Source organism: Alosa sapidissima, chromosome 1 (genome assembly GCF_018492685.1).
Source record: "Alosa sapidissima isolate fAloSap1 chromosome 1, fAloSap1.pri, whole genome shotgun sequence".
Lineage (NCBI taxonomy): Eukaryota > Metazoa > Chordata > Actinopteri > Clupeiformes > Clupeidae > Alosa > Alosa sapidissima.
In genome coordinates, this window is record NC_055957.1 from 28,261,615 (window position 1) to 28,284,363 (window position 22,749).

At 48.1% G+C, this 22,749-nt stretch overlaps 1 protein-coding gene across 1 annotated transcript in view; it reads left to right on the forward strand.

The window, feature by feature from the left end:
* Window positions 1-994: 994 nt before the first annotated feature.
* zgc:110158 (uncharacterized protein LOC553590 homolog) overlaps window positions 995-22,749 on the forward strand; it is a 32,388-nt gene continuing 10,633 nt past the window's right edge. Inside the window, exons 1-4 of the mRNA XM_042058243.1 lie at window positions 995-1,294; window positions 10,018-10,090; window positions 11,375-11,436; window positions 15,795-15,914. Coding sequence (XP_041914177.1) covers window positions 1,239-1,294; window positions 10,018-10,090; window positions 11,375-11,436; window positions 15,795-15,914 — 311 coding nt within the window. The 5' untranslated portion in view covers window positions 995-1,238. The remainder of the gene's footprint in view (window positions 1,295-10,017; window positions 10,091-11,374; window positions 11,437-15,794; window positions 15,915-22,749) is intronic.

Genomic DNA, 22,749 nt, shown 5'->3' on the forward strand with positions numbered 1-22,749 from the left:
TGTGGTTGAAGTATTAACTGGGATAAATTAAATAAGTCTACAGCCTAGCTCGACGCATCATGCATGTTGATATCTCTATTGCGATCTTTGTCAAACCGCTCTGAATGCAGGCTCATGTGTTTTTTATTTATAAAAAAAGAGTGAGCCTTACATAAGTGTAATGGCATCTGGCTTTTGAAGCACACGGAGCACGGAGCAGTAGCCTGGCCCCTGAGCACGGAGGACAGGAGATTAGTCTTTTCTCCTGCAGTAAGATCGCTCAGCTGCTCACTATGAAGGCTAGACATACATACAACCACTGACATGAAGGGGAGTTCATCATGATGCCACTGAACAGATCAAGCCGCCTTCCCTATCCTGGCGGTAGTAACCGCTGGAATGCAGCTAGCATGGGTCTGGACTAGAAACCGGGCGAGCCAGGTCTATATCCTTCTGTTTGGATCTTTTTACACAATTGAGTCGAACTTGAAGAAATGATGTAGGCCTAGGTAGGCTACATATTGATATGCATAGAATTTTGCAAGTAGACAAGAGAAGGACTCCCTTGATTTCTTATGTTAGGCTATATGATGTTATTCTTCTGAGAAATATTTACCATGTGCAAGAGCTTCAGTCCTGAGCTGGTCAACAATCACCAAACCCATCCAAGTAACACTATGTTAAAAGGAATAAGGCTGTGTGGTGGAGAATCTCAGGATTCTTTGAAACTCCACACAATTAGAGAGAAGATGAGTTGGTAGCCTGGGCTACATTTCCATGCTTAGTGATTCTGTCAGAATGTGAAAACAAGGTTTGAGAGAGGAAAACATAAACCTAATCCTTGGGGTCATTTCAAAGCATTAAATTGCACGTGAAGCCCATGTACGTTAATCACCATTCACAAATCAACAAACTGTCTTTTTATACAAGCAAGTGGCATTGTGACATCTTATCACAATACAACATACACCTACCAAAGTTACCATTAAAATGTTGCGTTCCCTTTAAGAAACCCCCACTCTCTCCGCAGCAGAGGGAGTGTGGCTAGAATCCTGGAACAGCGATTGAAAAAAAAAAAATCTACCAGTGGCCTGTTTCAAGTCCCCCCAGTAGAAACTGTGCCTGATTTGTGGCCAATGTTGGAGATGTAAAAAAAGGAGGAAAAAACACTAACCGGGTAGCTATGGAGATAGAACGTTTTGCGGGCTGCTTTCTTTGACATGTGTTGAGTGGGTAAAAGTCTTAAAACAGTGTCCAACATGTACGCCAAAGGTAAAGGAGCAGTCGTCCCCTCCGATAGCCAAGCGAGAGAGAAGTAAGTTTAAGTATATTTGTGCATTGGTAGAGAGACCTAACCTGCTAACATTACCTGGAGACCACGGCTGACACCAATTTCTCCAGTAGCTACATGTGAAGCTGGCTTGCTAACCGTGTTGCCAGCGAACTGTTAACTTTTATGTCTTACAGTGCATTGTGTTTTTGTTGCTTTGTTGAATATTGTTGCATGTTGATTGTACGGACTGTTGCTTGTGGGCTGTTGCGTTTGTGCAGTTTCGCTATTGTTTTGTTTGCTCTTTTCAGGGTGTTGTGTCCTGATTGTCTGACTTTTGTTACCAGTCTTTGCTAACCTACGTTAGCTTCTTGTGTGGCTTGCTAACTCAGCTCTTTATGGAGTTTTGATGCGCCGAGTTAATTGAGCTAATAATTGTTTTAATGAAAATACAGTGTTGGTAATATGTAAATGGTTTAGTACAGGAACAGTTCCTCTAACGTTATCTAAAGAGATACCAGATAACTAGTTCGCATGTTTTGCAGTGCACAACACCGTTTTAATAACAATGAACGTCGGATGGAAGTGATGATAACGCTACGGAACGTTATCGTTTTGGGGGAGCTCTGTTGAGTTAGTAAGGTTAGCCATGTAGCTAGCCTGCTGAAAGGAAACAATGCATTCATACAGTCAGGTTGAAAGGAAATCTGGATGAGGAAGATGCACGAACGCCAGATTTTTATATCTATTGTATAGGGCACGGAATGATTACCCAGCAGCGTCTGTGTACCCATTGGCTTGAGTTAAAATGGCTGCATTCCAACTCAAATGTAACACATTGTTTCCTGATAAGAGTGTTTGTGTCGCGGATGAAGTGGCCGTGGAACTAGCAAGGGCTAGCTGCGACGAGGTGCATCTACAAACAGTGTTGTTTGCCAGTGTAATCAGCTAGCAGATAACTCCACAAGACCTTGTAAGAGATAGCTGGTGTGCTCTCTCGTCGATATACCCATCTCATGTCTCACCAGTAAGCACTGTATTGAGAAGACTTACCTACTGTTTATACTAGATCAGTTCAACACAATAATTGTGTTTCATGGTTTTGGGCTGGTAGTGCAAAAGTTAATACGCTGCAATGATACCCGAATGTCAGAACAATTCTGTATACAAACCGAACTCGTAGTAAAAACATCACGGCAGATTTCTTGCTTCAAATCGGTTCGCCGACTTGAGAACAGTGGCCAGTGAGTTTATTTACTAAGTTGTTTGCATTTCCACTTCTGTACATTACATCGATAGCAGTAGTCTGTCCAGCTTGCGTACCAGCTGACTCAACAGCTTAGAAGACTTCGTAAAGTTGGTGTGTGGAGTAGACCCCTCATATGTTTAAACCAAACTTCAGAGTTTGTCAGTATTTGCTCGGACTACTGTGTTGTGCTCGAACCTGGTCCCACTGACCTCTAATAAATTCGGGTTGTCGCCCTATTTATCCAATTGATGGGAAGTTCAAGACATTAAACTAAACCACTCTTTAGCATGTCGAAATGCCTAACTTGTAACCACCCAAACATATGGTGATTTTAGAGTTGATGAAAGATAAGTTAGGACCTGAAGCTTTCTCTATGAGTGGCACACATGTGCACTGGACAACAGTTCTTCCTGTTGCATGCATCTCTCTCTCTCTCCTGCAGTCTTTACTTTGGCCCAGTTTATGAAGTTTGAACAGACACTAACGTCAAGGCTCTGTTTAACTTCACACTGATGTGCCTCAACAAAGTGCATAGCACCAGCGCTGATCAAACATTCAAAGGAGGGGTTCCAGTGTAAACATTCTAACAGCAACGTTTTTCATACGGGGAAAGAACAGTTAGTTGCCTGTAGATGTCAAGTGTGCCACACACACTCTCTGCCGGTCTCGGACTCTTCCCCCGTTTCCTCCTCTCCTTCCTCTGTGCCATCCGTGTGCAGTGTGGCCCCCCCACTGGCCCTTGCCTGTGCTGTAGGCATGAATAATAGAGAGCAGGGGTGAGGACATGATTGGCGCTTATGTGGCCCGGCTTCATTCAAGTTTAAAGATGGGGTTTTGTCTGCGAGCCCGAGGCGAGATGTCAGGTGTACTCCACGCATACATCTGGGAGATCCCTTTGAAAAGAGGAGCTGGAGAGAGAACGAGAGAGCATGAGCGAGTGCCAAGAGATGAGGGAGAAAAAGGGGATGGAGGGCTGCAGGAACACACTCTGTGCCGTCCTACATGAACATGACAAAAGAGGTGCATGGTTTTGTCATGAGGAAGACATCCTGTTGTTTAGCTCGATGGGGAATTTAGGACTCTAATTCTCTTTCTGCCTCCAATGTGCAAGGGAAAGTGTTTGAGTCTGTGGAGGGGAATATAAAGTAGTACAAGATCAAGGGGCTGAATCCACCTCAGACTCCAAGACCAGCCTGTTTAAGGTGATGTGCGTGTCCCAGGGGCTTATGGTCCACAGGAGGTCAGAGGGCTGAACCAACAGGAGATGGCCAGCGGGGCACTTCAGCTTCTTACTCAGGTTAACCATCAGGTCCTCGGCACATCTTGCTGGTTCTGACTGGCCTCAGATGCCCTAGACTCTGGGTCTTGCTTGATGGCTGAATGCCTTGTACCCGGTGTAGTGCAGAAAAAAATCCCATGACGGCTGGCTGAAACTGGAGCTCAGTGCGCTGTTATATATATATATATATATATATATATATATATATATATATATATATATATATATATATATATATATATATATATATATATATAAATAAATAATATATATATATACACACACACACGCACAAAACCATCTGCCCCTGGGGGTGTATGTCGTCAAAGGCATCACGCCTGGGTCGTGAGCTCAGGGTGTGGGAACCTTGCTTGGTGTGCTACCCCTTTTGGTGTATTGGTTAGCTAGCATCACTCTCTCTGTCTCGCAAAGGCACACCACAGACACACGCTTTCAATACTCACTCAACTTTCTCTCATGTGTCTCTCTGTCCCTGTGGTTTGGATCGGAGAGTGGCAGAAGCAGATGTGCTGGTTGTTGTGGTGCTGGTGGAGTCGTGAGGTGGAGAATGAGAGGGAGGCAGCAACACTCTCTTCCCTTTTTCTCTGTGTGTGTGTGTATATATGTGTGAGAGAGAAAGGGGCTTGTCCCCTCAGGCATCCCCCTGAGCTAGCCGCCATTCAGGTTTTTAAGATAAAAGAGTGATGGTGGTTTAGGGTGGGGGAGACCAGAGTTCCAGAGAGACTGTTCTTCTCAGCCTAAACAGGCTTCTCTAAGACATTTGCATATTACAGGGAAGGCACGTGCAGCAGGTATTTGCTTGGGGCCAGAGAGAGAGAGAGAGAGAGAGAGAGACAGACAAACATAGCCAATTTGATACACTGGCTGTGTTTGCAATACTTTGCGTCTGTTGAGGCAAACTACCCTCCACCAGCTACTCCTTCCAAATGTGTTATTTGCTGTTGTTGTTTTTGTTGCTGTTGTTGATGTTGTTTTTAAGCATGAGTGTCAGAGCCAGGCTTGCTGTTGTTGCGCCACTGACTCCCTCCTTTCTTATTACGAGCAGAGGTGGACTAAGAACTCTTCTGTCTGTTATGTACCCATTAGCTCTCCCCACTTGCTACATGTGCCTGTGATGACCAAACAAAACAAGCCAAACCGAAAGCTAAGTGGCACCTGACAGACCCCTCAGGGAAGTGAGGCTAGGCAGCCTTCTTTCTTACTGGAGGCCAGACACTTCTGTCAGATTTTCCCACAGGCATGGAGAGCCACACTGTTTACTTCCTTGAGTGTTCAGTTTTACATGTGAGAAAACCGGCCAGTGCTTCTCTCTCAGCTACTCTGCATAGTAGTCACATATTAAAAGAACGGTCCCTCCCCTACTGCGGAACCATCAGCTGCATAGATGTAGTAGGTACCTGTAATTAAACAAAAATAAACCAAAGCATAAATGGCCTAGGTCCTGGGTGTGTTTCTTGTCACGTTCAGCCATAACTAGCTTGGGTGAAGCCAGATGAACCTTGCTCTGCCGGTCCGCCTGGAGGCTGTCCCATTGAAGCCGATTTCCGAATCACCAAAAAAATCCAGCAACCAGTCACAACCGCTTATCTGACACGGGGCGGACTATGATGGCAGACAGTGGAGTACAGATAGCAGCACTGTGGAACACAACCAATGGCTGCGCTGATGGTGTCTATGTTATGAGCGTGTATTTTGTTTGGAATTGAGTAAACGACTGCATTTAAAACAAGAACAATGTGTGTGCTGTAGTTCTGAAAAGACTGGGTAAGAGTTTAATGTTTAAAGTTTAATTTCATTGCTGGTAACAGACCTTTGTAAGTGGCCCGGCCTGCACTTTCCTCCCAGACTCACTGCACAGACTCCCTTGAACGGGCCTCTCCTGGGCTCTGGTCAGTGACTGTTCTGCTGCTGGACGCCCGGCCAGGCTGACCGGCGTATTGTCCACTGCCCTGCCTGGACCGCCAGCGCAGCTTCAGCCGCCTCTGATTAATCCGTCTCTGATCCTGGATGAGCCACCTGTATCCCCTCTATCCACTTTTTTCTCTCTCCTGTGCACTCCTCTTTTATCTCCCTCTCTTTCTCCCTCACTTCTCTCTCCTTCAAATGTCTGCCCTTTATCTTGGACGTATTGGGTCTTTTTTCCCCTTCGTCTCTCTCTCTCTCTCTCTCTCTCTCTCTCTCTCTCTCTCTCTCTCGCGCTCTCTCTCTCTCTCTCTCTCTCTCTCTCTCGCGCTCTCTCTCTCTCTCTCCGGTCTTCTCTCCCTCTCTCTCCTGGTCAGTGCGCCTACGCCGCATGCGTAAATGTAAAGACGCCGACTAAGCGTGAATAAAGCAGTGCTTGATTACAATTTTCTCATTGCTCTGGCACAACACAGACAATACAAAAAATGTAATTGATGTGTGTGAGAGGAGGGGGGGAAAGGGAGAAACCAGAGGCAAAATATGGACTTCAGGAATTGCACCTCCTTACCTACGTTCAGACTGGTTTATCTTAATGTCTTCATGAAGTGCTACTGGACAAATTTCACCACAATTACGTCTGTGGGTGATTATTGTACCACCTCTCCTGCTTCTCAGTAACAGGTAGGCAAGCTAAACAGCCAATCAGAGCAGCCCTTTTCCTGACGGCTCAGACGCCAATTCAACATGTTGAATGATCAGCTGCAAACAAGCTGATGGAGATCCGCTGGTGTTGACAGTTCTGTACAGTGTGCACCCACACACACCGCACATATTTGAGCCACAAACTCCTGGCCCGGCTCAATCAGACGGCAGGGCTTAAAGTTCTCAGGCACTGTGCTGGAATTCAGGCTTGGGATGGGGTTTTAAAGATTTGAACGTGGATCATTAGGCTACATATAATGGCTTTAAATTTCTGATCTGATCTTTGCTTTTAGCCCTGTGACTGTTGCATTTGGTCTGTGCTTAACGGGAGCACTGGCTTCCTTCCCTCTTGAAGCCCTTGCAATTGAATGAATGTTTTTAAATAATGCATCACGCCAGGTGCCGTTATCCAACGTTGGAGCACGCACAGACCCAACCCCCCTCTCCCCCCCCCCCCCCCCCTTTTTTTGCTCCACTCTTTCTCTATCGCTCACTCTCCTCTACTCATTTTAGTCTCTCCTCGTTCCTTCTCCCCTAGATTCTCCCCTGTCTCACTTTCACGATCTCTCCTCTTTTGCTCATTTCATTCTTTTCATTCTTCCCTGTCTTTGTCTCTCTCCCTACATCTATGCGTACATTCTCTCCCTCCCCTCAGATCACATGGATCCCCTGCCATTAAATTTTTATCAGGTCCTGGGATGGAGAGGGGGGGTGGGGTGCGTGCGTCCACGTGTGCGCGTGTGTATATGTGTGTTTGCGTGCCTCACTGAAGCAAACAGGCAGACGCAGGCAGGGAGCCATTGAGCTGCCCCAGAACCGCCATTGGCTCTAGAGATCCTAGCCCCTCTCTTAAACTGATCAGAAGGGAGTAGCCGTGTGGAAGAGAGGCCTCCACTTCCTCCAGTGTAGTCTTTAGCCACTTATGAGCACGTGGTAATTTTACAGGGGCCGAGGCTCTGATATGACAGCCGGTTTAGACAGCACCGGGGGGGGGGCTTACAATGGCGCTTTCTCACTTTCCCCCCCCCAGTCAGTCATTCTCTCTCTCTGTCTCTCTCTCTCTCTGTTTCAGTGGGATTGTTCCTTTTCCCCTGCCTGTGGTGTGAGAAGTGTTGTCATTCTGGTCTCTCTCCCGAGACACTGACTGTGTGTGTGTGTGTGTGTGGGCCTCTGTGCCCTCCTCCAGCTCGTCTGGCCTCAGTGCCCTGTGTGTGTGGGTGATTGACTAAGTGATCCCAGAGATGCTCTCCTCCCCCGTTTTATTGCCGCGCAGCTCTGTTCTGCCCTGTTCATCGCTAGCTCAGTGTGTGCCTGCTTACCCACGCTCACACACAGACACACACACACACACACAGATAGACACACAGACCCACTTAAACACATGCTGCTTCTCAATCTGTTCAGGGCCACACCGTTTTAAGAATGGAGGGAAAGAGAGAGAGAAAATGAGCGAGAGAGAAAGAAAGAGAGAAAGCCCATGAATAGATTCATGGGCATCTGTGGGATTCAGCTGCCCATGGATACTGTGCTCTACCGATATGACGTGTGTTTGGGGTAGAGAGTGCTCCACACTTTTGGCTTTTCCCATGAAGGCCTCCCTATGAAGATACCCTTGTGTTAAACATGCTTTGGGCAACACTGGTTTGGAATGCTTCGGTTAGAGGTTGGGTCCACACACCAGCACATGGAAAGGAGGGAGTGGAACTGCCTAAGCTAGTTTGCTTCATGTTTCAATAGGCATCAAAGAAACGGATAGACTTGTGGAGGAAGAGAAAGCAGCATCACCCTAATGAGAAAATGTGCCCAGCATTAAGGTCCACAGCACACATGGAAGGAGGGAGTTGAAATGCTAAAGTTGTGTGCATGTGACCTGGAGGAAAAGAATGGGATGGTCAACCAGTCCGTGCTCCTGCTGCCTGGCTAGTTGGCTGCCTGGCTGGTAGTAGCCTCACCATACTGGAGAGGAGGGTTGATTCCAAATCTCTCCCTTCATGAACTCCGAGACTTTGATGGGCGTTCCTGCTAACTTCATGAGGGTTTAGGGCTGTCCCACTGTGTGATTGTGAAGTGCTTCAGGTCTCGCTCAAAAACCTTTCTGTGCCCTTTCTGTAAGTCGGCATCTATGTAGACTTTACTCAAGGGAATTACCAACAATTCATAGCATTGTGACGTGAAACACAGGGTTACGTTACCCAAATGGTGGCTGGAAGCCTGCCATAAAACGGAAAAGTGTTTGCGACACGTTTTTGGTGTTGTTAATTTGAGGATCGATCACAGGTGCTGTCCCATTTCTGTTAATAGCATTGAGCCCGTACAGCCTCTCAAACTTGATCACTTATCAACGGATGTCAGTGAAGTCTTTGAGGGTACAGGGCTTAGGGATGAGAGAGAGCTGAGGTGTCTCCACTGCTGAAGAGGATGGGCATGGTCTGATTTGCAGTGGATGCAGACCGGTGGGAAGATGGGCAGGCAGACAGGCGGACAGGCGGACAGGCGGAAACAGGCCTTCAGATGCAGACGCGCTGAAATGTTCCCAAGAGACACAACAAGCAAACAGACACACCAACACACAGATGCACGTGTTATGTTTTCACACAAACATGCAAGTACGCCTAAACACAAACTAAGGACAGAGACACGCGCACACACGCGCACACACAAACAAACACACAAACATAAAGACACACACACAGCACGTATCCAGCATACTAAATTGCACGATGTCTGTCTCTGAAATGGTCCCCATCTCTGGGTGTAATTTGGCCAGGAGAGGCAGAGAGGCTATTTTCTCGCCTAATAGAAGCAGGGAGCTGAGATGGATCTGTGTGTGTGTGTGGTGTGTGTGGTATGTGTGTGTTTGAGTTGGGTAATTACGAGTGCAACTAAACAACAGACATTGGGATATGGGGGAGATATCCAGAAAAGGACAAAAATATGAGAAGCATGGTGGTGCTGTTGGGTTGGGATAGCAACTCCAGACACACTGGCCTGCATCGATTACTGATTCCCCCCCCCCCCCCCCCCCCCCCCTCTTCCATCTCAATCACACACACACACACACACAGAGGGAGCAAGAGAGAACAGAACATCGACAGACTGGTGGGGGTTGGGCACTGTGTAGGCGCTAGCTGAGGTGCTTTTGTGTGCAGTAGTGGGACTGATCAGTGGTGATGTTACACCCTGTGGTACTAACATCCTTCTCTGCATTGATTGTGATGGCTTCCTTGTGGTGTTAAAGGCTCACTATCCAACTTCCATGCAGATAAAAACCAAGCTTTGTTAAGTGCTCTGTATGGACCTATGGGACAACAAACGTCTCTGCAGAGTATGAGTGCTTTACTGCCACATTGGTTGTCAGGAGGATCATTTGTATGTGCGTGTGTGGACCTGGTATATTAGTCTGTGATTTGACTGTAAGGCCTTTTTTGCTTCCCTCCGGTCGCACGCTGACAGCGAAAATTCCGATGCTCCTGCTCTCGCCACCGAATCCCACGTTGTTTGCGATTGCTGATGCCCTTAACCATGCTCATTTTACAGAGTTAATTCTGCATTTAAAGACCATCACCACGTTTATATTAACTGTCTTCTCTCTCTCCCTCTCTTTGCTTTTTACAGATTAGCTTTATACGTGTACGAGTATCTACTGCATGTTGGAGCCCAGAAATCAGCACAGACGTTCCTATCTGAGGTAAGACACCCCCCCCCCCCCCCCCCCCCCCACACACACACACACACACGCTCACGCACAAACACAGCTCCCCTCCATGCCCCCTCTCACGTAGTCCACTGATACGCCTGCGCTTCCCGGTGATAAGTGGGTGAATCGGATTACTACCCCCAGAGTAGTGTGGACTGGCATGGAATTCACATTCTAATCGAGCCCAGAGGTCAAGAACACTTATGTAATTCAGACAGCCCTCTACTCCATGCTTTTTTCCCCTCCTCCCCCTGTCCATGTGTAAATAGCACAGAACTGATATGTAGTTGAACAGATCACTTGTCTTTCATTAAAAAAATGGAAAGAAATAAAGTAAAGGGTGTTGAGTCATGTCAAATTAATTAACAGTTGACCTGTGCAACAATTGGCCTCTTGTATCCGCCTAACCGGTCTGAAAAGAAAAGTGCAATATTGTGTTGCAGTGTATGAAAGCACACAGATTATGTGTGTGTATTGTGTTTCACATGGGGAAAATCCCAAAGGGCTTTATTGTTGTGCATAGTTCTGTTCTGTTCTTTCTCTCTCTCTGTGTCTCTGTGTCTCTCTCTCTCTCTCTCTCTCTCTAAGCATAATCGCTAACATTGGAACTGTAGTGGCCTTAGCTCTCATTTTGTATACGTACGTCTCTAAAAGCACTAGCACACAAGCAACGCCTTCTCTCCGATTTTTATCTTGGCGGCTGGAAACGTGACTGGATGGAGCTGGCTGATAAAGTGTTCGTAACCTCCGGACCGAATTAAATAACTCACTTTCAATAAAAAAAGATGTGAGGAAAAAAAGCTGTCCTCTTTATTTGGTCAGTGGTACATTTTCTTGGGTAACCATCCGTGTATAATTCTTCTAATAGGTTAATTTCTCGCCCTTGTGATTCTTAACCCTTGGCGCACGGTTAGTTCAACTCCCTTTCTGCTGATTCTGTGTACTAGTTTATAAGTCACATATCAGCACCCTTATGACGGGTACAGGTGCCACTATGATGCATTAATTTGGATCGATTATGATGCAAAGTATTTAAACACAATATTAAAATAGTTGCTAACGCAGTGGTGATAGTGTGGCACTATGGTGACACTGTAGTGTCCGCAATAAGCTTAAACTGACATTAATACAGACAAGACTGTGAGATCTGGCTATGGCTGTGTTGATGGGGAGTGAGTAGGCACCTCTCCCCGGTCGGCCCCTGTGCTGCTGTGCAGTCCTAGCACTCGTGGCAGGTGTCTATGGGGATCTGACTGTGCCTTTGTCCCCCTGCAGATCCGATGGGAGAAGAACATCACGCTGGGGGAACCCCCAGGATTCCTGCACTCGTGGTGGTGGTAAGTCTGGCTTTTATGTTATTCTTTTTTACGCTTATGATTACATGCTTGTAATGTCTCTCCACAATTTTCCACACCTCTCGAAATGTATGTATGTATGTGTATGTGTATGTGTATGTGTTTATTTGTTTTATGTGTAAAAGATGAGGTAAATGAGCCGTGTGTGTGTGTGTGTTCACCAGGCAATCAATATTTCAATGCTCATAATTGGGGTAATCAGACATTTTTATCCCGTTGATAATCAGCCAACTGTGCAAATTCAAGGAGCTCTCTCCTGGCTCTGGTGTGTGTATGTGAGAGCTTTTTATGTATTGAATATGCGTGGCTAATTGTAGGTTCCTCTTCTTCTTTTAAACCTAAATATCCCCGGAGTTAACTTCTCCAGGGCTATGTATAAAAGTATCCCAAAGAGAGCAGCTGTTAGCTTTGGCGCTTAGACGTTAGCTAAGCATGCCAAGCCGTTTGCTTAGTGCTGAGCTGGCTGTCGTAAGTTAGAACTGCATGGTAGCAGCTTGACCCACGCTGCTCGCCAAATCATGAGGTCGCAGCCCCTACTCCCAGGGCATGACTACTGCCTGGGGCACAAAGTCGCCCCCTCCTGCCTCTCACCCCTGCTTGCCACCCCTATGCCCCAAACAAAGGGCCCAGATGGCAAGGGAAAGGACCGCCCCAACCCCCTTGTCCCTAACACCCCCCCCCCCCCCCCCAATCAACCTTTGTCTGCCGTCCCTCTGCTTTGTTCCAGCCCAAAGAGCACCAAACGGATTAACCCTTCGCATACCAGCCCCCCTCATCCCCATCCTCCCTCCTTTGTTGTATATGGCCATATCCCCGCCCACCTCTCACCAACTTCACTTCTAGGTCCCTCCCCACTGTCCCCCTGTATGGATCTGATTGGACAAGGTGCCTGAATGATGGGTCATAAGGACAGCAGGGGGTCAGGGGTGGTCAACAGCCCCTGCGTTTGCGGAGGGTCATTTTTTGGGCTGGTGAAGTAAAAGGACATGGAGGAGGGGTAGAAGTGGTCTTTGGAAGATATGCAGGTGGCAGGGAGGGTGTCTTCAGCTGGCTAATCAATGGATCCCCTGCCGTTACGGTCTTAAGGCTCTAGTCTTGAATCTCCGGCAGGTTCGGATCCGCCATGCGGTTCCTCTGTCATTTTTGTCTCCATTTTGTCCCTTACTTAAATGAATCACTGTGGACATCGTGTTCGGCCACTACCAATTGTCACGCTTCGCATTCAGGGCCTTCCTCTTATGTAAGCTACCCTACGTCATACTGAGTGTTGTTGCCCTGGGCTAATTCGGAGGTTGTGTCTGTTGTGCTTCCATGGATATGTAAACTACTCTCCACAGTATCCTGCTGCTTGATTGGAGTAAGAAAACAATGCCTCTGCTTTAGTCACAGCAGTTTCACACTCCCAAGTCGTAGCTTATTGCCCCCATACTGAGTAAGAGCCTATAGCGGACCCCCTTGAGATGAAAATGAGGTAATCCTTGTAGTTACCCACAATTAGCCTCTGCCAGCCGCATAACATTGAGCTGCACCCAGCCTTTGAATGCAGAAAGATGCTTTTGTGACGTCATTGGATGCAGCTGTATGCGTGTGATGGGTGGGTGAGCCAGAGGTCTGATGAAGAGGTGGGCGTGGGGGGTTGTTGTGTGTCAACAATAGTGGCTGGTTGTAGTTCTGGTTCTATGGTCATCAAAAGACTAGGCTATACCCTGTGATTTCTAGCTCTGGAAGCAGATTTAGATTCAGTGCACAAATCACAGACATGATGCAATGTGAACCTGTAACTGACTTTGGATGAAAACAGCAGCTGAATGAAGAAATGAAGGAAGGAAGTGTAGGCGCCACAGATTTGTCGGTCAATGGCCTCTCTCCCATCAGAACTGATACAGTGTGTTTCCTCTGTAAACATGAGTGTGCTGCAGATTCACAATCTGTTGGCTGTAATAACTGGACCGTTTTGCTGCCATCATGTTGTGACGTGTCGGTGGTGTTTGGTGAGCGTGATTGACGAGAAGCACAGAAACGGATGGCTGCTGATGTGACGTGAGCTGTCGGCGAGATGTGTTTATGTTTCTCTACCTTTCATGCTTTGTCTGTGACTTTTCATCTTCCTTGCTGTCAGTTTATCTTCTCTCTTCCTTTTTTCAATTTTCTCTGTTTTGCCATTAGAATTAGCAAGGTGGCCTTTCCCTTGGTGCAGGTCACGCGTTTACTTTGCCGACAACAACAAAAATATGCCATGATGAATTCTGCCATTGACACACGCACGGACACACACGCGCATACATGCGCACAATAACTCATGAGTTGGCACGGGAACCAGACACCTGTGGCGTGTTTGGCTGCTGATGGTGTGTGTGCTGTTATTGTTGAAGGAGGTGATGTGTCTGGCTGGAAGCTGAGCAGCAGAGCTCTGCTCGGAGTCCTCAGTGTCCCCTCCTTGCTTCTACTGTTACATTATACAGGGGCGAGGTTAAGGGCCAACACTAGATAATAAATTACATAGGATCAGGGCTGTAGAACTCGAGTCTGTTTTTTTATGTTCTAGAACTTGTCTTAAGCAACGTCCACGCGGAAATGACTGTTCTTATCATTTTCAACTACATCAACTACACCGGTAAAAAAAAACTATTAAATTATTTTTTCTAAATTCCCTCCTCTTTAAAAAAACAAAACCATTCAGTGATCATGTTCAGATTTTGTTTTTTATTAGGTCAGAATCCCTCTAGAAAGGCTCAGCATTGACATTGGCCATCTATTAACCTGTATAAACTGCAGCTCTGCATTTGATGCTGCATTGGCGCCTCTTTGTTGTTTTAATATCAAACTTATATTAGTCTTTTACCCACCCTCTCTCTTTATCGTTTCTTCTATCTCTCTGACTTCCTCTCCCTCCCTCTCTCTCTGACTCACTTTCATAGGGTCTTCTCCTCCATTTATTCTCTCTCTCTGCCCAGCCATCATTAAACTGTCTGAATCACTCTTTCTCACACCTTGTGTTCTTCCACGCTGCGTCAGTGGGCGTGTGGTGTGGTGTGGTGTGGTGGAGGCTCATGCCACTTGCCTTCATTTTATAACCTGCTCCAGAGCAGGACAGAATTGCCCCCGGGCTCTGCTGCCCCCCGTCCCCTCTGCCCCATGCTCTTCTCTCTCTTCCTCTCATCCCCCTCTTTGTATCTCTCTATCTTTGTTGTCTCACCGTGTTGTGCCTGTTCCTCATTTCTTCTTCTCCTCCCTCCTGTTAAGCCCTGCTCTTTTCATCCATCTCTATGCCTTTTTCTTCTCTGCCTACAACTCTACCTTTCCTTTCTCCCCATCCCTCTTTTTTTCAACATCAGCGGACTGGAATGGATCCTGGAGTCCTGAACCATACCAGATCCGATTCAGAGTGCCCCCCCAAACCCTCTCTCTCTCTCTCTCAAAATCTTTTTTGAGCCTCTCCACTTCTCTTGGTACAAGCATACTGGTATTTCCCCATATCCTGCGTTGTTATTGCTCCTGCGGACGGAGTTTGTTTATTCTGTCGAAGCCCATGTTAAAACTCAGTCTCCGCACCAGCAGGTTTCATAACCCCCGACTTTAAAATGGGTCATCCAAGAACAAGAGGCGGTGAGCCACTGTTTTCATTACAACTTCCTGGGATGAAGTTGAGACCCCCCCCCCCCCCCCTTATTTTTTCCCCCTGTTTTTACATTCAAACCGTTTGTGTGAATGCACATGTTTGAGAGTCTGTGCGCCACTAAGACTTCACACCATAACTTTGAGAGATCCTCCCAATCCCCTTTTACTTTCTCTTTCTTGCCTTCTTTTTTTTTTTTTCCAAACACGCTTGAGCTGCGATCCTTCTCTCCTGTGTCAGCTCTGCTAGGGCCCTCTTTCACCAGGTTTTATGGGCTATCCATTAAATCGATAGCCAAGGACCAGGAGCAATCCAATTTGGGCCTGTTAAACAGGTGCTTAGTCTGGCCGCAGTAATTAACAGGCCATTTGGAGGGAGGCCCCCGCGGCCCCGGGTGCCCACAGGGGCCACACTGGACTTAATTGAGGAAATCCCGGCTTAATTGATCCGCAGCCCTGCCGCCCTGTGCCAAGTGGGCTGGGAATTACTGCAGCGGCGAGAAGGTTTGAAGCTGTCGTTTGATTGGCAGGAAATTGCTTAGTCAGAGGAGGTCAAGGAGGAGTGATGGGGACTGGGAAGAGGGTCACTATGGCAGGATTGATGATGATGATGATGGCGGCGTGTGTGTCTGGCTCATTTGACTTTGAATTGTTTGTGTTTGATGTGAAATTTCTGTGAATAACTGTGTTACTCTATAACTGGCCCTCTCTTCTCTCTGTTGCAGTGTATTCTGGGACTTGTATTGCGCTGCCCCTGACAGACGCGAGACCTGCGAGCATTCCAGCGAGGCCAAGGCCTTCCACGACTATGTGAGTCACCTCCTCCTCATCCTCTGTTTCTTGCTGTGGGTTGCTCGGGTGCTTTTGGGTTTTTGTTGATAGTGGCGGGAGACCAGAGCTCCATTCTCCTGAGGGGAGAAAAGAGGAGGAAACATGATCTCCATTTGATGTGTGTTTTCATGAAGAGCTGATTGAGTCATCATGCTCATCCATGTTCCGTTCCTGCGGTGGGTAGCTGCTTGTGTATTTTTGGATAGGGCAGCAGGTGGGGGGGGCCTAGCTTCTCCTCTGGACAGTCTGGAACCCTGTTGTCGTGTGTGTGTGTGTGTGTGTGTGTGTGTGTGTGTGTGTGTGTGTGTGTGTGTGTGTGTGTGTGTGTGTGTGTGGAGCTGAGCTGACAGTGTGACTGGTCAGAGAAGCAGACGTGGGGAAGCATGGGGTGGTGTACGGCTGATCCCTCTTTCAAAGAGGAGAGATGGGGTGTAGTGCTTGGTGTTTGCCATTTTGGGTTGTGTATGGGATACTTAATGGTGTTAACCATGTTTGTTAAGTGGATGGGAGTGTGGGGTGGGGATGATGGTATTTGCTGTTTGGTTGGTACAATGGTTTTGGTGTTGGGGCATGGGGGGTGGGTGCTCACACGGTTTAGAGAGATAGAAGTGAGTTTAAGTATGTTTACTTTCCGTATGTGTGTGGCCGTTAACCATGTTCTTTTGAGTTCCCTCTGATGGCGAGGCAGCAGAGCTCAGAGCTCAGGCCTCTAAGCCTTTCGCCTGGCGTTGACCCGCGGGCCACGGCCGCCGAGGCCTAATCTGTTTGTTTGGAGCTCTGGAGAGAGTGGAGGAGAGGGACACACTCACACACTTTAGTCTTCTTAGGCCCATCAGATCAGGCACGAAGTGACAGGTGACTAATCTGATGCATGCTTTTAATTCCTACCAGCAGATTAACAGGTGCAGTGACTGATTACACACACACACACACACACACACACACACACACACACACACACACACACACACAGAGAGAGAGCTCTTGTTCTTCCTGAGAACAGTGTGTATCTGGCTGTGAAGAAAGACACTTGAACACCTGAATGATTTTCAGCAGTGATCTACAGCTTGAGCAGGTGTTTGTTTTGGCTCAGTAGGTGCTTTACTTAATGACCAGGCTGTTTATCAGGTCCTTTATCAGGCAGTCACCCACTTCCTGTATCTAGCATGGTATGCTGAGACTTAACAAAATCATGAAGGCTTGTAAGTGCTGTGCACCTCTCCAGAGGACTTTGACAAGATTTGGGAAAGACTTTCATAGTTAAAAATAGTTAAAGAATCTTTCCCAAATCTTGTCAAAGTCTTCTCATGTATGGGTAGCATAAGCTGAAGGCCATTCAAACCATAGATAGTTGTGAATCAGTCTAACGTCTTTAGTTGAAGCATATGTCCCATGGTGTACCTGTGAAATGTGTTGCCCTTTTTTCAAGCTTGACTCCTTGCTGGTCCTCCTACCACACCACTGCATGTAGGCTCCGTGTGCCGTGTGCCGCGTGCGTTGGTTCTGTTTGCACTCTGCTGATGGCTCCGATGGCTAATGGAAGTATCAGAGTCCCATGTGTAGAAGCGGCAAGAGGCTGTGTTTGACCTGCCTGTTCAAACCCCCAACGCTACCCACCTGTGGGGCCCAGACAGCAAAACGGGAAGTGTGTGTGAGAAAGAGAAAGGGAATCAGGTCTGTTGATCTTGTGCTTGAACAGCAGTATTCAGTGTCTATCTGTGGCAAGGACTTTGCGGCCACTAGCGTGTCCTTGGGACTAATGATTTATGATCACACCTCCCCATTCCCTCCACTACTGAGTGAAGTGCCAGTGCTGAGCGGGTGCTGGGGTGCACTAGGCCAGGGCCAGGGTGGTCTCTGCTCTTACATTGTGTGTCAACGTGTGTGTGTCAAGGTGTATGTATGTGTGAGTCTGTGTAAATATACATTCAATGTAGGGGTTCTGTATTCTGTAGCCCAAGTTGCCCCCCCCCACACACACACACACGCACACACGCACACACACACATGCACAGACTGTATGGGAGAGCTAAGACAGTGAAGAATATTTTTCCAGTGCTGAGGAAGATAATGGAATAGAACCCCCTAATCCTCAAATCCCAGGAATGGTTGAGGGCTAATCCGGCGCTTTTTGTGGGATTGCAGCCTTGGCTCGGCTCCCAGCGCTCGGGGACTCGACACCTTTAATGCCAACGCCATTCGCTCGCTCGCTCACGCTCTGCTCCTCTTCGCTGTGCTGCACAGCCCTCCTCCTCCTCTTCCTTTTCCTCTTCCTCCTCTTCTCTGTCTGATGTTAAAACCGTGTAATGATCATCAGTCATCCTAAGGATTCAACAGGAGAGTCACTTGCAGTCCTAGGGCCCGCCATCGCTTTAGATTAATAGTCGTAAAGTAAATACAGGCTAATATCCATGTGAGGGTGATGGATGGCTCACGCAGGCCGTAAGTGGTGAACTGCCCTGCGTACTGTATCCCTAGAGTGACCGGAGAGGCTCAGTAGTGAGCGAACAGCAGTGTCTGCTCCATGGTGTAGGCTAGTCTGACCTAGAGACTGGGCATCAGAATGGAAGAGAACATAGCTACTGTGTCCACTCCTCCGAGATCATCCAGCAGCACTGCTCAGGCGCTCACGGCGGCCAGGCTACTTTCTCCTCTCCCATCAGCAGGTTCTCTGATCGGAGCAGGAGCTGGTTACCCTTGAGGTGCGGCGGTCAGAGAGCCACTTGGTGGGGTTGGTGGTTTTGGTGGAGGAGTGTTGCCAGATCGGCTTCTGCCAGTAGTACCCCACTGCTGCAACAGTACAAGGCTGGAGCAGCAGGAGAGATGCCTCTGGAGGATGTGGTGGTGTTATGCTTGTTGCTTTTCAAATTCTTGAATGTCTGTCAGCCATTTGTTTACATGCACGCATCTCTCTCTCTCTCTCTCTCTCTCTCTCTCTCTCTCTCCCCCCCCCCCCTTGCTTGCTGTTACTATTTTCCTCCCTCCTCTTCTTTCTCGCTCTAGCCCTCTCTCACCACCTCTCCTACATTATTTCTGTCTCTTGTCATTCTCCCACCATACCGTATTCTCTCTCTCTCTCTCTCTCTCTCTCTCTCTCTCTCTCTCTCTCTCTCTCTCTCTCTCTCTCTCTCTCTCTCTCTCTCTCTCTCTCTCTCTCTCTCTCTCTCTCTCTCTCTCTCTCTCTCTCTCATATATCCCCTCCCTCTCTCTCATCCCTCCCTCCCTCCCTTCTTCTCTCTCCCTGGGGAAGATTGATTGGGTAATCTGGCTCTTTACCATGATGCCCGGTCTGCTGGCTGGCTCGGGGGAAGGAGAGAAGAGGAGTGCGGGCAGCATGACGACGCACTGGAATCATAATAGTGGAGGAAGACATAAACACAGAGAGGAGGGGATGGAGGGAGAGCAAACGAGAGCTGGAGAAAGGGGGGGGGAGAGGGAGTGTGGTGGTGGAGAGAAAACGAGAAGGGGGAGGGAGGGAAAGAGAGGAAGACGGGAGGAGAGGAGAGAGAGAAAGAGGAGGAGGGAGGGAGGGAGGGAGAGAGGTGGGGTGAGCTAGAGGGGAAGAGGGAGGTAGAGAGGGGTGGGTGAAAAGGGAGAGCGAGCGGGGGAGATTTATTATGAGGACTGCGTTAAGGATCTGCATAAAGACGCCCTCACAGTCACCTCCACCCCAGCAGCCCTCCCTTATCTTCATTTTCTCTCCGCCGCGCTCCCCCTCTTCGCCACCAGCTTCTCTTTCGCTGCTGCACTCTCTGCATCCCTCGCTTTCTGTGCATAATTCCCCCTCATATGAACACTCCCTGCTCTGCGTCCACTCCACCCAGGTGTGTGTGTGTGGCCAGCTTCCCCAGTGGGCTCCAACTGTGGTGGGTTACAGGCTGTTTGTTGTGCCTTGCCTGCGTGCCATAGTGTGTGTGCGAGCATGTGCGTGTGTGTGTGTGTGTGAATGGCATGAGTGATGAGAACTGTGTGTTTTGTAGTGTGTTGGTGTGTCTTCTCTCTGTGTGGATAGTGTGTGTTTGTCTTTGGCTGTATGTTGCCTTCCAAGCTCCAGCAGTCATGGAGTTAACAGCTCTTTGTGTTTGTTAGTGGCTTCATCCCGGCAGGCTTCTGGGCATGCTCAGTGGAGGCAGGCGGCCGTGGTTAATATTTGATCCAGGCGCAGTGGAGGAGAGTGGGGGTGGGGAGAGGGATCGAGGTGTGTGTGTGTGTGTGTGTGTATGGGGGGGGGGGTAGGGGGCCCCAGAGAAGGGGATTGGGAGGGTTTTCACTGGTGCTGAAGTTCCTCCTAAACAGGCTTTGTGTGTATCTGTCTGTTCATGCTTGTGTGGTGCTTGATGCCACCACGCATTCCAATACATTTAGGTCCAATGAAGAGAGGTGTGTGACTGTGTGGAGCGCATCACTGCATGGCTGTAAAGGAGAGTCGAGATGCTTTTGTGTGTGTTCTTAATACAACACAGACTTTGTTGGGATTTTATTTTCAGATTAATGACCCCAAATTCGTCACAGGGATTGCTCCCCGCAGCATCTGTCAGTGTGTTTGGCGACCATAATGTCAAACAAGCGGGGCCTAGCTAAGACGATCCCCAAACAGTGCACACTCCCCCGGTTTAGGCTCCATTTCACTATTCCAACTTCTGGAAGACGGAGGGTGGAATATCCACATGGCCCCTGAAGAAACAGGATTTCCTTACGAGGGGGAGGATGAAGTGAATGCTTATCCCCCACCTCTGCATCAGGCGGTAGTGAAGGTGGTGTTAATGACTTGTTTATGATTAGTTTATGTGTCTGTGAATAGCCAGTGTGTGTGTAGTAGGAGTTTAGTTAGCATAGGCAGCACATAAGTGATGTGTGATGTGATTATGTGTGAGGCCCTTCCTGTGTGTCCTGGATGTGGTTAACTAGAGCAGAGCTGGAGATAATCTAAGCAGGGAGGGGAAGAGCAATGGGCTTACAGCCTCCTGTGTGACGCCGCTCACTCTTTCTTTACTTTCTCTCCTCCGCCCTCTGATCTCTCCATTCCTGGCTTCTGACACCGGCTGCATCTCCCACTGAAAAACTCTGAATTCTCAATGTCTTTTACATTATGCCCCTGTTTCATACACTTCTCCAGTCAATGCTTTGTCTTATAACCCCCTCAGCCCACTCCACTGTCTCATTTTCTCTTTTTCTCTCTCTCCATCGTATGTGATCTCTTTCTCTCTTTCTCTCTCTCTCTCTCTCTCTCTCTCTCTCTCTCTCTCTCTCTCTCTCTCTCTCTCTCTCTCTCTCTCTCTCTCTCTCTCTCTCTCTCTCCCCCTCCACCTTCCACTTCCCATCCTCCATCTTCCTCTCCATTCTACAAACTTCTACCTCTCTCTCTTCCATGGACCAGTCCCTGTTGCTTTACCCTGAAGTATAGCACCCCCCCCCCACTCTGCTTATCTCTCTCTTCTCTCTCTTTTTTCTCTCTTTCTTTCTGTGCTCCCTTCTTTGTCTACCTCCTCCTCTCCGGGTGCTTGAGCTGTGTTGGCAGGCGCTGTTGGCAGCTCGGGCTCTTGGCATCCTGGGCGTCTTGTGCTGTTGTACGCCCTCGCTTGAGAGGGGGCTTGCCAGCGCCTCGCCAGCCTCAAGTACCAGCTGGGCATGCAGCGAGAAGAGAAAAAAAAAAAAAAAAAAAAAAAAACAGCACCAAAATACATGGACACCCTCAGAAAGCTTCTTGTGTCTGGGTTTTGGGGAGAGGGGGGTATGGGATTTGGTGGGAGTGTGTTTGTGTGTGCATGTTTGGGTCTGAGTGTGTACGTTTCTGTGTGTGTGTGCGTGCACTCAACAGGCTGGCTTTGGCTGTGTTACCAAACATTTCATCTGCATCCCCCCCACCCCACCCCACCCCTCGGAATCTCTCCATCGTCTCCTGATGACTTGTTGGTTCTCTCCTGCCTCACAGGTTAACATCTCCTCACAATCACACCTCAAAGACCTCTCCACTCTGACCATAGTTCAGGATAATCTCAGAGTGCTTGTCCAGTCCAGGAGCATTTGGTTGACTCGCAGCTTCTCACCTGAAATGGGCTACATGCTCTTGCTCTTGCATCAATTTGTTTGTTTTTTAAATGGGGTTTGGGGTCAGACGGTTGCAGTGAGAAGATCTCAGAAGTGTTTAACAGGAGGAGAAACAAAAGAAGAAAGTAGTTTGGAGAGGGAGATGACTGACAGATAAAGAGGCTTGCTGTTCATTGGTTATCGATAATATAAGGTTTCAGTCAAGACGAGTAAAGAGAACATGTGGAGAAACATGCATGCTTCAAACAATCTCTCTCTCTCACACACACACACACACACACACACACACACACACACACACACACACACACACACACACACACACCACATACATTAACGCTATACATATGAACTTCATACATTGTCCAAACTGGGCATGCTGTTATGGGCCTTGTTGCCCATCACCGCACTCTGCTGCTGCACTCTGGCATCACACACTCACACACACACACGACTCACACACACAACTCACAACACACTCATTCTGAGGGCTGCAATGTGGCAGTATGCTGTTGGCAGGGCCAGTGTTGAGGGGGAAGTGCACAGCAGCTCACCCGAGTCTTTATGTGTGTCTGGGGTGCAGTTCCAGTCAGGAACTCTAATGCTCCGTGATGACTGTTTTTATGTCATCAGCTCCTTATTTCTCTCCCACTCCACACCAAACACAACACAACACTTTCTGCACTTACACGTGTGTTGGTGGGTTGTTGTGTGTGCATCTGTCAGAGAGTGTGTGTGTGTGTGTGTGTGTTCCACCTGCACCTGGTCTTTGATTCTGTGTGTGTGTGTGGTCGGTCATAG